This window comes from Cheilinus undulatus, linkage group 17 (assembly GCF_018320785.1).
Source record: "Cheilinus undulatus linkage group 17, ASM1832078v1, whole genome shotgun sequence".
Lineage (NCBI taxonomy): Eukaryota > Metazoa > Chordata > Actinopteri > Labriformes > Labridae > Cheilinus > Cheilinus undulatus.
In genome coordinates this window covers 9,517,110-9,536,629 of record NC_054881.1, presented here as the reverse complement: position 1 = coordinate 9,536,629, position 19,520 = coordinate 9,517,110, and the positions used below count along the sequence as shown (strand labels likewise).

Here is a 19,520-nt window from a genome sequence, read left to right as displayed (position 1 = left end):
ACATCAGATTTGTTAGTCCTTTATGAGGCCACCAGACCACTCGAGTCCTCTGGGACATGTTTACTAACAGTTCCCAGAACTGTTCCCATAAGTTCAATCACCTTGTATCTTCTTTTGAGCAACTCTTTAAATTCAATCAATATTTTCCCTTGAGTTGATCAAGTATGTCAATCAAGTTTGCAAGAGATAAAACATTTCTATTTTTATTTCTGTTGAATATTTCTTTATTCCTTTTTATCTTTTAATGCATTTCTTCTGTCTTTTAATGCTCATAATATCGTAAATGTTCTATTTTTAACTCTGTAAAACATTTCAAATTGCTCTGAAAGGTGATTTACAAATAAACCTGTCATGCCTTTTCCCCCCATTCTGGTTGAACTTGGTTTGGTCTTGACCATGTCTATGCCTGAATGCATTGGCTGCTGCCATGTGATTGGCTGATTAGATGTTCATGTTAATTATTAGATGAACAGGTGTACCTTGTAAAATGTTTGGTGAGGATATAACTGAGTTATTGCTTTAAACTGTGATGATAGATAATAATTTTAAACAGTCAAATAATACCAAAGGTCAACACATCCAAGAATCTGCTCCCTACCTGGTTCAGTGTTTCCCCACTTGTGTAGTTGATAAAAAAAAAACGTTAAACAAAATCTACCTGTCGCCCTTTTCCCATTTAATATTGGAAGAGACCATTCAACTCAAGGGGGTGAAAATGGCTACCTTGAAGCTTCCTCGAAGAAGGTGCAGTGGTACCAACCAACGTGACCTCCCCCAATCGGTAAGAGTGGATCCGTCCATGTGATGCTACATGTGAAGCGGGAAATTACGAGAGGAGTTAAACGAAAATATGAAAAACATGGATGAAAAGGTCGCGAAAACGATAAACCGTGGACAAAAAAGGTCAGAGTCAAAAAGGAAAACATTTTTTTACAGGATTTACTGTCGCTAATATCCTTGAGATAACGCCTTGAGTATGTTATATGAAATAACGGTCGTCATTTAGGCTCGTGCTTCGCAATATATTAAGCTAGCTCCTGCGGTTGTTAGCGTTAGCTTTAACCGTCCAAACAAAGAGGAGGAGAAAGTGTTGTCTGAACCCTGAACAGTGAAAGCAGCAGCATTATTTTTGAGAAATAGGACCAAGAAGAGCTGAAGGTGGAGGAAACCGAGAGAGCCCTACTCCTTTCCACAACAGGTGGCACAGGTAAGGTAGTAATTATTAGACTGATAGACTTAAAAGTTTAAGGGCGAACGAAGAAACCCAATTCAGTCGTTAAAACAGAGTTCTAAACTTAAGGAATGAGGATGAACAAAGAAAAAAAGATTTTTAATATATGGTCGATGTTTACTTCTCATATTGACTGTTACTGACTTATAAAATCTGCTTGACTGCATGAATTCCAAATGGTTATTTGTGTTACGTTGAGGGACAGCCACAACTTTTTAACTTCTTGAAATGTACGTTATTTTCCATTTTTCCAGGTCAGAATTTTCAAAAATAATTCCAAATGAATGAAGTTGTTTTACTTTATAATTATTGTTTTGTTAACAAACAGCTGCCCTTCTGTCATGTTTAGCCATTTTGCCTTTCAAACTAACCAGACTACATGTACATCTAAAGATATTAGAATATCATGAAAAGTTCAATATTTTTTGTCATTCATAGACCCATTACACATAGAGTGAAATATTTCAAGCCTTTATTGATTGAAATGTTGATTATTATTGCTTACAGATAATGAAACCCCAAATTCAGTGTCTCAGAAAGTTAGAATATTACATAAGATCAATAAAAAAGGATATTTTAAACAGAAATGTCAGGCATCTGAAAAGTATGTTCATTTCTCTGCACTCAATACTTGGTTGGGCCTCCTTTTGCATGAATTACTACATCAATGCGGTGTGCATGGAAGTGATCAGCCTGTGGCACTGCTCAGGTGTAATGGAGGCCCAGGTTGCTTTGCTGGCGGTCTTCAGGTCATCTGCATTGTTGGGTCTGGTGTCTCTCATCTTCCTCTTGACAGTACACCATAGATTCTCTATGGGGCTCAGGTCAGGCCAGTTTGCTGGCCAGTCAAGCACAGTAACACCATGGTCATTGAACCAGCTTTTGGTACCTTTGGCAGTATGAGCAGGTGCAAAATCCTGCTGGAAAATGAAATCAGCATCTCCATAAAGCTTGTCAGCAGAAGGAAGCATGAAGTGCTGTAAAATGTCCTGGTAGATGGCTGCGTTGACTGTGGACTTCAGAAAACACAGTGGACCAACACCAGCAGATGCCATGGCAGCCCAAATCATCACTGACTGTGGAAACTTCACACTGGACTTCAAGCAACGTGGATTCTGTGTCTCTACACTCTTCTATGAATATGCTTGGATACAGCACTCTGTGAACAACCAGCTTCTTTAGCAATGACCTTTTGTGGCTTACCCTTCTTGTGGAGGGTGTCAGTGATTGTCTTCTGGACATCTGTCAAGTTTGCAGTCTTCCCCATGATTGTGTAGCCTACTGACCCAGACTGAGAGACCATTTAAAGGCTCAGGAAACCTTTGCAGGGGTTTTCAGTTAATTAGCTGATTAGGGTGTGACACCATGACTTTCCAATATTGAACTTTTTCACAATATTCTAATTTTCTGAGACATTGAATTTTTGGTTTATTATTATCTGTAGGCCATAATCAGCAAAATTTCAAGAAATAAAGGCTTGAAATATTTCACTGTATGTGTAATAGGTCTATATAATATATGGGTTTCTCTTTGTGAAATGAGTGACAAAAAATATTGAACTTTTTCATGATATTCTAATTTTTTGAGATGTACCTGTGTTTGCCGTGGCTCCCTCTAATTCTCACTTGGCCTCCTTTGACTCGTCATGTTCCTATGGGGACATTAAATAATAGCTTTCTAACAACATTGCAGTTATTTCTTTTTGACATAAGAATAAGTGGCCATTAAAGTTTAAGTTAGCCTATTTGCTTTTATGTGAGAATTCACTATACGTCTTTCAGCATTTTTGTGTACATTTTTGTGAAAATATTGGAAATGTAGCCTAAATCTTGTTGAGCTGCAGGTACATTTGTAAAAACTTATCTACAATCTTTTGTTCCCAGTCCATGCAGAAAAGGCTTACATTATCAGAAAACAGAATTTAAATTTTACTTTCTGTATTAAACATAGAAGACTCACTGAAATTAACAGTAGTAAGTCTGTTTCTCTAAATTATACCAGTTTTCTTTCTATATGCACACTATTTGATACCCCTTTCAGCCAGTAGAGGGCAGTAAAAATCCAGTCTTTACAAAAGATGCAAGCTGAGTCCCACAGTCCATGTAATCCAGCAATAAAATTGGGGAATCCATCTGGATTGAACTTCTAATTTTTATGGATCATATTGGGGGTTTTTTGTAGCTTGAATGTGAGTTACCTCCTGTCTTATCAGAATTTTTTCCAAAACTCTTTAACCATGTATATTTCACTCCTGCAGCCAGTTGACCTTTGTGTATTTCATTACACAGAGGAAAAAATACTACTTGTGCTATTTCTATGAATAATGTGAAGTTATTTGAGAGTTGCTATGGGTTGCTATGAGCTCCAATTAGCATTTAAGATCAACTTAATACAACTGCAAAGAAAAATCTTAAGATATATGAAATGTTGAATCTGAATTAAAGACAGGAAGTGATGAAATGAGTGGTCTAGATTCACACGTAATTATGATAAAAAATACATGATAAATAGTGCTGTCAGTATAAAGACTTTCTAAAGGCAATTGGTGTCAGAATATCTAGTTAACCATGATTATTAACTTTTTTGATGCATTTAAAATTCCAATATTTTCATTTTAAACTGTTTTTGTTCCATTTGTTTCATCATTGGCGATTATAGTTCAAACAAAATCATGATTAATTAAACTTCTTACCTCGATTACGATTAATGAATGATTATTCCACCCCCAGCCTGCTGCTCTGTTTGTTCTGAAAATACTTGTATAATTTAAAACGAATAATGAAAGGAACATGCACAGATGAACAATTTATGGTTATTTATTGAAACAGTTTAAATCAAAACTCACATCAGCTTTTTGTAAAAAGTCCAATTTTCCAAGAAAAGTAGAAAATAAACAAATTGCACCTCTTGCTAACATAATAAATTATCTTTATTCTGCTGTATAAAAAGTAGAAAATAAATTTGCTGCTCATGTTACAGTCAGTTCCGTGTTTGAGTTTTAGTGGACTGGATGGGATGGCGTCACATGACTAGTTCAACTTCTTCTCCTGAGTTTAAAAATTGAAATAATCGGGCGCGCCGGTAGTCGAGTGGTGAAGGCGCATGCCATATACACAGGTGACCCGGGTTCGAATCCGGCCCGTGGCACTATTTCCTGCATGTCTCTCCCCGCTCTCTCCCGTTTCCGACTCTATCCACTGTCCTATCAAATAAAGGCAAAAAGGCCAAAAATAAATCTTTAAAAAAAAAATAAAAAATTGAAATAATCGACACAGCAGATTTATGTAGGTTAGAGGCTCTAAACGTCAGTTTCGATTATTTTTCCATTAATTGCCCAGCCATATCATGTACTATGTTAATCTAAGGATGTTGACCTTCTGTTTGAATACAGATTTGCTTATGCTTCAAAGAAAAGAAGCAACTATCGGAGATCATGACATTTATTCAACCTAACCATGGAAAGAGGAGCTTGGTGTGGATTGAAAAGGAGGTACAATGTAAATTTAAAACTGCAAATTAAACACCCTCAGAGGTAAAATTAACACTCTGTCAGGGTTTATATGGGAACCACTGAGAAAGTACTCAATTAACAATTTATAAAATGTTTAAATTTTTAACTACTACAAGTGTTAATTAGCAATTCTTGAACTGTAAAATGTTAACACTATCATTGCAAAATCGTCAGTATTAATTCAACCCCCATGGTTCTAAATTTAACACTTATCTGAGTTGATGTAATTATAATTGATATATGTTTTTACATGTTAAAGTGTACTTTCAATGCCATATTGTGTAATTCCCTTAACATTGGGTGTAAATCGGAGTTTTTTAGCTCAGGTTAAAGTACTTTTCATTCATAATGAATATCGAGTGCCACCTCACATTAAACTACTCTGGCAATGTGAGGTGCCTTATGGCAACTGAGGGACAATAAAGCATGCATATAATGCTGACAACTCAAATGTTGACACATGGCAAAATTTGGGGATAAAATTTAGTCACAGTGGTTGATTCTCCATCATAGAACTCTAAAAGAGGGCAAGAATATTCCCTCTCACATTAACCATCATGATTGTCGTTGAGCTGGTATAACATGGCTACAACATTATGTTTCATGGGGGATTTTATGGCAGTAACTGTTGGCTTTCTATGTTATACCTAAATATGAGTCAAATTCAATTCAATTCCAAGGAGGGCGGCAACAATAGTTAGAATGGAGCCCCAGTGAGACTATTTATATTTTAAGGATTTTGATTCTGTAGCGAAGTTGATTTGAGAGTATTAATGATATTTGCCCAGTAATCCATAACACAGGCTTTTTTTTTTCAGACGGTGTTGAAACGCTGAAGACTAAAATCCCATAGATCAATGATTCATTGACAATATTCAGTAAAACTGCAGTAAATTCCAAACACTTCATAGAGGTTCTTTTTATTTTAAATGACCTCAGGCTTTATGTTTTCTGTGGAACTTTGTCACAAATCAAGTCAACTGGGAAAAACTGTGAAAACCACAGAAGTTAAAAATAACCATTGGCCTGAGGTCAGATCTCAGGACCCAAAAGTACAAACTCTTTCATGAAAAGGCTGTGGTCACTTTATCATATACAAAAGAGTCACAACAATAATGACAGCTTAAGTGCATACATATGATTAGTGGTTCTGCAGTAGACAAATGTTAGTAAAATAAATTAGAAGTAGAGCTTCATCATGTCACAAAAATGCACCACGAGGTGTTTGAGGAGACAATGACAAGGTGTCAGACTGCTCCACTCACTCAATGACGACAACAAAAACAACAACAACAACAAAAGCTTTTGCTCTATAGAGCAAACGTCTGCCAGATACTGGTCATATGACCTCTCAGTAAACCCTTGTTAACAAAATGACTTCTTATGAAAAGGATTCTCAGTAGTTGCTTTCTTTGGTTTAGAGTCTTTAAAAATATTTTTAAAAACATTACACAATAAAGCACGGTTATAAAATAGCTTCAAGAAGCAGAAAAGTCAAAGGAATGAAAGGAAAATAGCATATCAAGGATCATTAGCAGGTATAGGTCTTCATCCTCTCATACAGCTTTTGAGAGAGTGTAAGCCAGATTCTCTCACTGGTGTTTGCAGAGAAAATGAGTATAAACAACCTGAGATTCAGAGTGAAACATGTGCAGGTTTGAACTCACACATCGATAAGACAAAAAGAAACACTAGTCTACAGCCGTGCTAGCAGTTTTGCAAGGCTTGTTTGAACCCCGAGGCTCCTCATCCCCTAAGTTTTGATCTGATAATGTTTTCCTCTTGGAATGAAGGGTTTTTATTGCCAAGTATATTCAATCATGTAAGGAATTTTTCCCATTGTTTAACAGTAAACAAACACCCCTCAATTTTGAACATATGCAATGCTAGTTGTATTAATACAAGAGTTCCCCCTCAAACCGAGATTGCTCCATTTAAAATGTGAACACAGTAATGTTATTGAGGTACATACATAGTATTGGAAATATTTACAGTATTTATTTGAATAGTAGTGCTATACTTAAAGCAAGGGATGTTTGCACTACAACTCATTGCTCTCCTTCGGAAACTATGAATATTTTTCATGACATAGGCGTAGGAGTAAAAAGTCAAAGAACCACTGAACAGAATGCATCTTATAAAAAATTTCATGGCAACAAACTTGGTATTCTTTTAGACGTAGCTGTCTAGACCAAAGAGCCACTGGCAAGGGAAGTCAGAGATTCATGATAGAGATGAAACTTCAAAAGTCAGAGCTCAATATGTATTCATGTTTGATCTCTAAAACATAAACAGATAGAGGACAAGATAAACTTCATTGATTTAGCCCTGGGAAATGAAACTGTCGAATTGGAAGAGTCAAAGAACAGATTTGTTGTAAAGATAATTGCAAACAAATCTGGGTCACTTTGTAGATTACAGTATAAGCATTATATATTCATATACTTGCACATTAGAATATAAAAGTAATATGAGACACTGTAAAAATAGTCAGCCATCAGCTGGTGAGTTAAATAGATATTTACTGTAAGATCCAGCATAGAAGTCACACCAAAATGTCACTGGCTTTTTTGAGGGGTCTCTTAGAGAGGAGAAAGTTTCCCCCTGTAGTCCTGGTGTATTGCATTCAGCAAAGTCCAAGCAGTTTTTGTGCAGCTCCGTAGCTCCATTTGCAGCCTTTCTTTTTCCCCATGGAGTAATCCTGCTTGCTATAGCACAGTGGTTGAGTTCTTAGCCTACTTTGATATTTGTGAAGTACAGACCCACAGGCTTAAAGTCATGCTTGCCCACCTCTGCCAGTCAATTTTGGTGTTAAGTTGAGGGTTTTTCATTTATACTCACACCACACTCACTGTAGGTTTACTAACCTAACAGTTTGTAGCTGTTTCTATGCCCCGATTATGCCAGGGCTCTGGGCATTATATCTTTGGAAGTGTATCTGCATAAGCAGGGACTTATGTCCATGCCACTCTTGTGATTGCAATATCTCAAAAATGCTTGAGTAGATTTTTGTTCAGATTTTGCAAAAATGTCCACTCAACGATGAACTTGTAAGATTTTGGAAGTCAAAGGTTAAGACCATTGGTCTTGTGCTCATGAACATGGTGTCAAAAATTGCACTACTAGGTTTCCACTAGGTTTATCGGTCCGAGGTGGTGACTTGGGTATATTTTATTTAACTGTCCTAAGTTATTTAAGTGTCTCTTTCTCCAGTATACTGGGCCTGTGAATACTAGGATTCTGTTGCACTAAATGTGAAATAATTTCTAAATATTTCACTTATGTGATGTCAGTCTGTGTTAAGGGTTGCATGGTCAGTTTCCCGCACAGCTGTCATCAGCTGTAATGTAAACAGTTTCATCAGCTTAACAAATGGAAACTTATTTTCTCTGTGACAGTGGCAGCAAGTGGAGGGAAAGTTGCGAGTGCGCCTGACAGCTGACATCCCTCAGGTGTTGTCTTTGGGGGCTGAGAGGTGGGTGAAGTGTTATTCTCCACTGTCAGTTGTGACACAGTGACAGCAGAGGGACATCCGTGTGAGAGAGCGAACGTCAGACGCAGAATGACACATGGGGCGAAGCTGCTGATGCTAAAAATAAAACTTACTAGAAGATGACCATTTTTATCACAGTCTAAGAAACATGGCATGCAGGAAAAAGAAAATCACTAGAATTATATTTTTTATTAAAGACAGTTTACTAGAATCAAACATGACCTCTGGTTTAAAAAATGAGGGGCAAGAGAGTGCTTCAAACCTGTGTTCTGTCTAATGGCCCGGAAGACGGCGACTTAATTGGTTATATCAAAAAAGGTCTGATTGTTCATAAGTCAGGGATGGAATTATCACACTTCAATATCAGTTTAGATTTTATTAGTTTTTACTGCTGCTTTGTAGGTTGAGTTTAGTTTTTAGTTTTATATAATTCTTGGTTTTAGTTTAGTTTTCATTAGTTTTATTTTTTTTCCACTTATATAGGGTACTTAGGCAAGACCCCCAAAGGGGACCACCAAAACCTTTATTCAACCGTAACATGAAACTTAAAGTATTTACCTTCTTATTTTTGTTTAATAGAAAGAGAATGTCAAAGCAAATGCCTAGTTTTCAATAATACAACAAGAAAGTATTAGTATTATCATTAGGTATGATTAATGAGCACCAGCTTTTATTTTGTTAAAACATCACAAATCTGCATAGTCACCTATATTTTCTTTTCCAATATTAATCTCTTAAAATGTACGTTATGACTCTGTAAACCCTTTCCTACCAACATTAATATAGGATAGCAGAAGGATTAATGGAGTATCACCATTTAATTCAGCACCAGTCAAACCATGACACCTGTTCTATTCGCCAAACAAAATAAATGTTGAAAAGATCACTTGTAAGTTAAATATTTTAGCTGTGTTTATTTACTTCGTAGACTTTAGAAAGTGTTTAAACATGTATTCAGTTATTTTATGATCATTTAAAACTTGATCTTAATTTTCAAAATTATTTTATTGGTTTTTATGTAAGGTGAAAGACCTCTCCTGGCCCACCAGTACCTCCAGGGCCCAAAAGTGGGCCCGGCTCACACTTTGGAAAGCACTGCATTGGACCATTTTAAAATACATTAAAATTGGTTGCTTTTCAATCCTTATAAAATTCATTCAAATTTGCTGTTAAAGTACAATTCAAGACCTTAAATTGTCATTGTGTGAAATGTTCCTTAATCAAATCACGTCAGTTTACACTCTCCAGACCTGAGTCAGTTTGCTGCTGTCAAAAACTAAAACTAAGGCCATTTTGTCTCTAAATTTATTTCATCTTAGTTAGTTTTCTAAGCACACAAAAAATTGAACTAGTTTTGTTTTTTGTAAAGCCTTGTTCTTGTTTTAGTTGTAGTTAAAAAAGATTGAAATTTTAGTCTAGTTATCTAGTTAGTTTTAGTAAATTATTATAGCCTTGCAAGGAATGTTCCCAGCCATCTAAATTATTATTTGTTTAAAGTGCAGAAATTTAAATTTGACTAATTGACAGTTATCTTAATAATCTTAATGTAGAAAAACCAACACCAAGCTTCAGCAAATATAAATATCTATTTCCTTCCTTTCCATTTTGGTGCCACCAAGCAGGAGGGATGCCATTTGACAGTCTGAGCTATAAGGATCATGTTTCCAGGTTTCTTGTCCCTACATCCGTCTGGTACATTCCAGTGAAGAACACTTTGAGGGATTTTCTTCAAGCTTACATTGATGTCCCCTCTGATTTAAGTGAGTGAACTGGTTAGATTATTTTGGGTTACAGAAAAAGGGGTTAGGGATTACTGCCTTTTACTATAGTTTAGCTTTATTGAGAAATATGATTCTTTTCAAATCACACTAACACAGTCCACCAGAGTCTTTCCTTTTGAGTCTTTGATTTGCATGTGTTGAGGCTTATGTTGACTGATAAACTGATTAAATGATCTGAGCTTTATTTACATGCCAGGCACACAATGTGCCTAAACCTCATGGGTTTATAAGACACCACAGATACTGCTGCAATTTTCCAACAAACCAATACATTACAAGCCATTATGAAGTTACATGTTCTTTTTACAGCTCAGTATTAAATAGTACATTCTGCCTTTTGTGCCAGGCTTTGCAGATGAAATCTGCTACAAAAATCCCCTTTCCAAAGCAAAACTCAAGTTTTCATAATCATCCAGCAAGAAGTAAAAAAATAAACATTAATGGAAGATAATTTCTTAAAAGTACATCCCTTAAGTCATCATAAAGAGCATTTAATTGCCAGGTGGTAGTTCAAGTCATACCAATTAATGGTAGTGTCGTCAAAAGTACATTACCCATTGAACTGACGTAGAAATAGAAACGTGAATACACCCAAAATTGATCTTAAGTTTAGTGAATAAATGAATAAATGCGTCAGCGTATGTCGTGAAAACATTTGAGACACTGTTTTCTGTCAACTCATGACTCATGGAGAAGAGAAAAGGAAACAAAAATGGAAACCTGTAGTGTCCCCTGAGTATAGCATGTCACATCTATTTTAGATCTTATTTCCCCTGTGCTGTTTCTCATTAACAAGAGACATGTCTGCTGCAAGTTTCCAGAGATGAGGGTACACCAGGGCCACAGAAACACACGGCTACAGTCATACTCTATCATGTCACCAGGATCATACTAAACAGTTTCTTGTTTCCTGTTGTTCATTCACATAAATGCAGCTAAACTTGAGTCAACATACTGTCAGACCACTGGGATCTGAAAAAAATGCCTTGAACACTGCTGTTAAAAGTGTGATTCTTTATATTGATCTTCTCTATGGATACCTATATGCAAAATTGTCAGACAGGTTCTAACAGATCCTCTGAGTCAGTTCAGGGGCGGAAGCAGTGTGGATACATATGTGAATTCTCGTGGGAGCTCTGAGGTTACACTGGTACATGTTTTTCACTTAACAGCCTTGATTAAAACCTGGAAAGAAAGTCAGTTACCATGGGCGTCTCACCTGTGGAATTAATTAACGCAGCAAAGATAGAGGATGGCGCACTTAGCCTCTCATTTTCTAATAAACAAGCTGTACCTCCGCACCTTTCATCACATTTGAACGGGACTCTAACCAGGTGAGAACACCTCTTCACAAGATACTTTTTACTCCCTTTTAAATCTTTTTTTGTTTCTTTAAACTAAAACATTTTTCATTTCAGGTAGCAGCAGAGTTAACATCCATCCAGCAGAATGCCAAGCCAACTTGAGGGTGCGATGGATGCACTGATTACAGTTTTCTACAACTACTCAGGGAACGATGGAGACAAATACAAGCTGAACAAGGGCGAGTTAAAGGAACTGTTGAACAGCGAGCTCACTGACTTCCTCACGGTAAAGCCACATTTTTGACTTGGTACATTTTTTTGTTTTAGTCTTTTCTGGCTTCTTTTTTTTTTTCAGACTGAAAATAGGGAGTTAAAGAGGGAGATAATTAACCAACAGTGATGTAATAATATGACCTATTGTTTTCATTATTGTCACAACACATTTTTCAAAGTGAGGTAGGAGAAGTTAGATTTGAATTAAAGAAGAAGGGATGCAGGCACCCATATACAGCAACTGGAGTCCACGGGATTGATTCCCAGTCTCGGTGCTTTCTGTGACATGTCTTCCTATACTCTTTCTCTCCATATTTCCTGTCTTTCTTCAGCTGTCCTCCCTAAATAAAGCAAAAATCCTCAAATATGTTTTTTAAGAAAATAAGTTTAACTTGGTTTAACATCAGAATTGGCCAATATCAGCCCTTTTGACAGACATACTGTAAGCCACTGGTAAACCATGAGGGCATGAACAGATATCAGATGCAGATGTTTATCTGTTGTGCTAACAATTTCATGCTAACATTTAGCACACATAAGTGCTGATTAGAGTAGAGATTTATTGTTGGGCAGAAGTTGTTACCTGTTGTACAAGATCTGATCAGTTTTCATGATCAAACATGAGAGAAAATGGTGGCATTGTGGTGGGGTAACACCAAAAGAAGCAATTAAATAAGCATCGGTAACAGCTATAAGCTAAAACATTATTTTAAACATCGGTTTTGGCATCTCTGAAAAGTAGATGTGTCTCCTCTTTTTGCAGCACTTTTTTTCATGGGCATCAATGTGAAGAATTTCTTCATTGTCTAATCCACAGATCCTCACAGTCCATCCAAATATGAAAAAAAAGTTAACTGAAAACAAAACACATTAGTAATATTAGTGGAGGAAAAGTCAGAGATCTCAGGGGATTTGGGGGGCTTTGACTGCTTGGATGTAGTAAAATTAGATTTGCGTATACTTATTGATTTTATTACACTTATTGAAATGTTATACAAATATATTTTAATAACACAAACATGTGGACATATTTTTTTCTTAGGTCTTTTTTTACGAAACAAAATCAATGTTGGTTTTTGACAGCAGTATTTTAAATTATATGGGTCTTATGGGGAACTCAGCTTTTCTGGAGCTCCTTTCAAGAGGAAAAAAGTTAAGAATAACTAGTGTTTCACTATAGTTTCATTATTGCTGAATGTTAATGATTTTTTTGGTCTTTTCAGTCTGATTTACAGACAGAGTTGCTCATTTTGTAGTCTGTCTCTTTTCAAAGAGCTTTCCTAGAGAAAAACATGCAAAAAAGAAAAACAAAGGACAAAAATGCATATAATAACATCACATGAGCTTGGTATATCCACTTTAAGCCACAAAGAAAAAAAGGATACATTTAGGAGCAAATAAGCATATAAATACAGAGTTTGCAAAACAATATTTCAAAAAAGAGTTGAGGTCAGGAGACGTCACCTCTCATCATGACAAAGGAACCTGTGAGCAGACATTTTGCTCGAGGATCTTGGGCTGTCTCAGCTTGTAAATAGTAAAAGGTTAGCAACGTGTCACCAAGATAAACCTGAGCTGTAACTTTGAAATAAACCAGTCACACACACGCTCCTAAAGAAAGGGATCATTACACAAGATTTATTTTGGAAACATTTAAAAACTAACAAACAGTACTCAAATTGTTTATAAGGTTTTTTAGTATTTACTGTAAAATTCAGCATATAAGATGCACATTTGATACCTATCTAATCTTTTCATCCAAAAAAGTGCATCTAAAAGTGTTTTTTTTTTTTTTTTTTTTTTTTTATGTTGGTACCACCAGTATACCAGAACTAATGCTGAGACATGCACCATCTGACCTGAACCCAAGGAAATTTTGCCCCCATCATTCACTGCTCAAATACTCTGGGATGCACTGCAACACAGATAAGTTAATAGAATAAAACTACCTTGTTAAAGCTCGAAGGATTACAGACTACATATTATTCAAACAAGTAGTACTAGAAGGAGCTACACAGTAGTGGACTTTGCTCAACCCAGTCAGCCATGTAGATGGAGTTTGATTTTTTTTCCCCTATGGAAGTTCCCCAAAACAGACTGCATGTTAAATACTGGTGAGTTACAGAATCCTGATAGCACAAAGCCAAAAGAAGGCAAAATAAACCACAAGTACTATTAGAGCCTTCAATTCTTTTTATTTTTCTGATTCATCTTTAATGATCTTAATCATGTTAATGTGCTTATTAAGGATAATTCCCATGCTCTTTTCTCCTCAGCTTGAAAGCTGAATCAGATAATCATTTTCAAATGATTTAATAAAGAGCATGGTGACCTTGTTTGAGGAAATTGTGTCCTCACTGATTGCCATCCAGCTGTTAAAGTGTAACTGCTGTCGGCCCTCACATCACAGCTCTGTGGGAAATAAAGGATGAGAAGGAGGAGATGGATAAGGTCATTTCAGATAAGCCTGGGACCCTGAGTCTGTGTGATAGCAGAGAGTACGGGCCTGCGAATCCAAATGATTGAGACCAGTACGTCAAGAAAAACCATTCCAGGCCACAGAGTCAAGTCTCTGATGCCTTCAGATGTATTTTTTAATTTTCTTCTTGTCCTTCCTCATGCGGATGGGAGGCCTCAGGTGCTCACGCATCATCATCAGTGGCCCATATCCCCTCCAAAAATAGACATTTATGATGTCATCAAGTCCCCTTGGGCCAGAGTTACCTCTGAGAGTAGATGCAGTCCCAGTGAGGAAACAATCACTTTCAGTTTCCTCAGACAGGAAACTTGGAGAAACCGGGCAGGGCTCAATGCATTGCCGCATATATAAAGATTTATTCAGTTGATGGATGTGCTGTAATTATGGAAGATTAAACCAGGCCAGATTGAAAAAAAGCTTTAGAGGACAGCAGGGTTTCATTTCTTGTAAAATAGCTTTAAGTTTCAATAGTTTTAATTGAGTTGGTTTTGTTTTATCGTTGCTTGAAATAGTCGTCAAGTTTAATATCTAAAATTTTGTGAAGATCTGTTTTCTGGATAATCAGCAGATCCCTTAACTTGACACGCCAGATGGATGTGTTTCACACCGCTGTAAACTGGAGAAGTTGTCAGTTTAAATAAATTTGTTCTTTAGATGGATGCACTAAGCAATGGGAGACAAACCCAGAGAAAGAAAGGAGCAGAAGCAGATGAATGCTGTCAGATGCTTTCCTGTTTCTTTAGGGAACAGTACAGTCATGCTTAATTGGCTTCTTCTAATCCTTACATCAAACATTTTGTTAATTTAACTGAAAAATGACAGCCTTTTAACTAGCATTTACAACTTTATTACACAGACTGACATCTGACTGGATCCTGATAGCACTGTTAAGTGAATTTCTTGCTCTTTACTTCCCAAACAGCAGCATTATTGACCCAAACACATTGTAAATACATAAAACTGTCCGTACTCTGTAAGGGAAAAAAAATTCACTATGACAGATACATCAACATCACCAGAGTTCATTTTGAGCTTTGACTTTTCTCATCTTAGTGATTTGAATAGAGTTAGTGTCCTGTAAATAGAGTCTATGTGACAAAAACTTGCAGTTTAAATTAATATCTCAGTTTTTCTGCAGTTGTCATTTTCAGGAGATGGGGGGTAAAAGGCTCAGTACTGCAGCGGTCAATAGTAGCTGTCACAACTTTTTTTTTTTTTTTTTTTTGCCCCCCAGGTCTCTGCGCTTGTCAAATGAATAAGATAAGATAATGCTTTATTAATGCCCAGAGAGGAAATTCTGTCATTGCCACAACAACAAAGAAGAAAGGTGGTAAAATACAATAAAATAAATAACTAAAAGTAAATCAAAATGTATTACTAAAGGACAGGAGGTATGTACAATTTACATTCTGTGCAGTCAATAGCAATTAAAGTGACACGTGTTTGTGTTAAGTGACATGGTAAACTAGTGTGTGCAAAAATGGTCCAGTGACAATTGGATGTTATATGTGCAGTATGGAGGAGCAAGATTAATAGATTGTTAGAGAAAAACAGATACAAATAAACAGGGCACTCAGGTATTGGTATTATTATAAATATCAGTTAGGAATATTGGTTAAAAGTTAAGGTGTAAAAAAAAATATGATATAAATATAATATATGCAGCATTTATGGCATAATGAGTATTAAAAAAACAGTAAATATTTTGTGAATACAGAATTAAAAAGGAACAGTCACAATGACAGTAATAACTAATAATATTATGACACAGTGCATCCATTTTGTAAACATTTGTCATTTTCAGGTGATGGATTTACAGGGATGGGATTATAATTATAACTCAATGTCAGAGATACACTGATTGTGAAAGTAAAGGGCTGGTACTATTGTTTACATAGCAATTCAGCTGATGCTGATACTGATATTTTTATCACCTCTCTTGAGGTCACTATGCCAACATTTCCTCTTATGTGTGGCCATTAAGACATATCAGAGTTTCTCCAACTGGTCACTTCTTCTTCCCCATAAAAAATCTTCTGATTGAGTAGCTGGATATACTAGATGCCAACATGAAAATGATTAGACATAACAGATAAACACTGATATCTGTTCACTGCACAGTATTTGGCTGATAGGGAGTGCTTGCAAAAAAGGGCCGACATCGTCCAATACTGATGTTAGATCAATGCATCCCTATCATAGTTTTTAAAACAAATATATTTAAAGGCACAGATTAGCCACTTATTTCAAAATCAGCATTCTATATAAACCTGTATTTTAGTGTCATGATTAATCTATCATGACCCAAGATTTAACGGAAATCTTGTGTCTGTAAATTCTGCAGTCACAAGATAAACCTTCAGTAGAATAATGCAAGAATTGACTTGTGTTAATGTGAACTAGAGCTGCATAAAATAATTGCAATGTCCGTGTTACTGCAAGATGATTCATAATAAGCACATTGCAAAAATCTGACTTTAACACATCTTCTTAGAGAAATATTATTTTTTAAGAAGCAGTTACTTTTCACACCATGTGTTCATTTTACGTGTTAAATAGAGACTATGGTAAAAAAAAAAAAAAAAAAAAAAAGGGTGTACCGTTTTTATATTTTCCTCATAAAGTGAATCCCACATCAGCTTGGTCTTACTGTGGATTGGATTTTAAAGTCTAACCTTAACCTTTGCTAAAATGTTGACTCTAATGAATGCCACGACATAAAGATCACCGCCTCCTCTGGGGTTTGAGGGCTTGAGGAAGGAAAGCCGTGTCGTGTTTTTCAACCCTTGAGGAAATGAGCAAAGCACTTAATGTGGTGTGTGATCAGCTGCAGCTCATGGCTCATTTAGCACAAACATCACTCTGCTCTCCTCTGGACACGGATGGCAGCTTTCGCCTTGAGTCAATATGAAGCACCAATATCAATCAAACGTCTGTGTGAATGTTACTCATCGTACACGTGGACAGATGGAGCTATTTTTAATTGCTTGTACAGAGACCTAAAGTGTTCTTACTATAGACCCTACAAGTCCATGTTATACAGAGATTCTAATTCAATTAATAATATTATTTTCTTTGTTTTGTTTTCAGTCTCAGAAGGATCCAATGCTGGTGGAGAAAATCATGAACGACTTGGACTCGAACAAAGACAACGAGGTGGATTTTAATGAGTTTGTTGTATTGGTGGCTGCCCTGACTGTCGCCTGCAACGACTTCTTTCAGGAGCAGAAGAAGAAAACCAAGTAGATTTCTGCAGAAATTCAAATGTTCACTCGCTGTAAATCTCTTCTTATGATTTAAAAATCGTATCCCATGTCCCATCAGTACAACGATGATCAGCACTTCCTGCTGAATAGGTTTGTGAATGTTAGATTTTTCAACCAAATCTCACAACAGTTGATGTCATAGTAGTTGTCCCTAATGTACAATGTAGAAGCTAGTGCAAAAGTACATTTTTCCCCTTTTCTTCATGGCATTCAGCATGTATTTCAGATTAATTAATTTCATTTGAAAGCATGGGTTATTCCCACAACACAAGGAAAAAGGGGAAAAATGATGTCCTTGTACATACATTTTTACTTTAAACCATCCTTGACTATTTCACAAACTGCTGTTAGACCTGCGAGACTTCGTCATTTTGTCTTTTAGCCAAGAGCTGCAAAATTATTTTTTAATCTCACCTTCCACTTACTTGATCAAAACTGTTCTTCTTTTTTGTAGTGATGTTTTACCTCCAAATACAACACACCTGTTTTTACTATATTAACTCCTGTTATTGTTTTTTTTTTTCTTTTTTTTTGTACCCATTGCCCATCTATATGACAGAGGGTGGGGTTAAAAAATAAATTTCCATTTCAAATTTCATTTTATTTCTCATATTTTTCTCCTATTGGACAGCCCTGCTCAAGGTTTCCCTGCATCGTTATAAATCTGAAAAGCTGATAATTGTTACAGCATAATGGTGCCTATCAGAAATGGGAACTTGAGTCCACAACTTGGACTCAAGTTGCACTTAAGTTGGACACATCAGTCACTTGAGATTTGACTTGGAGTTGGCCAAAAAACTTGGGACATGACTCAGGCTTGCGAGTTGGGACTGTTGCTCAGTTTTTGTTTGTTGATTTTTCTGTTATGACCTCCTGTCCTGGCTGCTCCCAGCTTAGCGCTGTTTCCTCACAGTAAGAAGGTTCCTGGTTCACTTCCTGGTCAGGGCCTTTCTGTGCAGAGTTTGCATGATCTCCCTGTGCAGGTGTGAGTTCTCGCTGAATACTCTGGCTTCCTCCCACCACCAAAGACATGCTTGCTGGGTTCATTGGTGACTCTAAATAGGCCGTAGGTGTGTGTTGCTATATGTCAACCCTGTGATTGACTGACGTCCAACCTCTACACCTCTTGCCCAGTGATAGCTGTGATAGGCTCCAGCAGCCCCCCAACAAAATAAGCAGTGTCGAAAATGGATGGATAAATATCCTGTCCCCCTGCCACTATTTCCCCAATAGTCATATGTTAGCATACGCGTGTGCACACCACGGCCAACCGACTGCAGACAATAACAACAAAGGCTACTCCACCAGTTGCTGCTGATTTTAATATTTTAGATGCTTTGAATTCCTTAGATAAAGTAATGCAGGGGTCTGAGCAGCCTGGATGACAGGAGCAGATCATAGAACGCTCATTTCAACCATAAGAGACTTGGGACTTGGCTTCAACCTGTGACTAAAGACTTGAGACTTGGTTTGGACTTGCAGAAAATGGTTCATGTGCATATCTGGTGCGTACATTAAGGCAAGGCAGGGCAAGCATCTTTCAAACACAAGGCAGTTTAAAGTAACTGAAAGGACTTGACAAAAAGCTAATTCAGAGATCTCAAAACCTTTCCACCAGATCCTCCTTTGGCAAACGAAACTATCTTTGAGCCTCTACATCACCATCAGCACAAACATATCAATATGAACTACAACAGGTAGAATGCTGCTCTCTCTTTTCTACAAACAGAGCCAGATGTGGCTTACTGCTTTTCATAGTGGTCGTTATAGCTGGTGTAGATTCAGCTTTGGCACTTTTTTTTACCTGGAAGTCCCACACAAAAGTTGCCATGTTTTGCTAGTAGGGCTATATTTGTGCATTGTTTTATAGAACCTTGCAGAGCCTAAATCAACCTGATGACATGAGACCCCTAATTTTACATAGATCAGATATTCTGGACTCAGGCACCATCCTATTTGGGAATATTTGTGTTATACATTGGTTTTGCTGTCAGTTATATTTTGTGTAATAGATCACAATAAATGAGCCAGTTGCCCTCAAAGGCTTTATCTGAAACCACTTGAAAATACTGTATATTTGATCAGGTTGCATGATTCTTTTGAGATTTCTGATTGTACTGAAAATATTTGACCTTACGCTTTATGTTTCTACTGATGTAGCATAACATTAAACAGTTCCCTT

At 36.6% G+C, this 19,520-nt stretch overlaps 1 protein-coding gene across 1 annotated transcript; it reads left to right on the top strand.

Moving 5' to 3' along the window:
* Positions 1-11,263: 11,263 nt before the first annotated feature.
* On the top strand, positions 11,264-17,866 carry s100z (S100 calcium binding protein Z). Its single transcript, XM_041810362.1, has 3 exons — positions 11,264-11,350; positions 11,435-11,606; positions 17,163-17,866. The coding sequence occupies exons 2-3, from the start codon at positions 11,466-11,468 to the stop codon at positions 17,316-17,318; spliced, it is 297 nt and encodes a 98-aa protein (XP_041666296.1). The 5' UTR covers positions 11,264-11,350; positions 11,435-11,465; the 3' UTR covers positions 17,319-17,866.
* The last annotated feature ends 1,654 nt before the right edge of the window (positions 17,867-19,520 follow it).

Excerpts from the sequence above, each read along its gene's own strand:
- s100z (XM_041810362.1), top strand. The coding sequence starts at position 11,466 with ATGCCAAGCCAACTTGAGGGTGCGATGGATGCACTGATTACAGTTTTC. Across the intron at positions 11,607-17,162 it reads AGCTCACTGACTTCCTCACG|TCTCAGAAGGATCCAATGCT; the intron begins GTAAAGCCACAT and ends TTTTGTTTTCAG.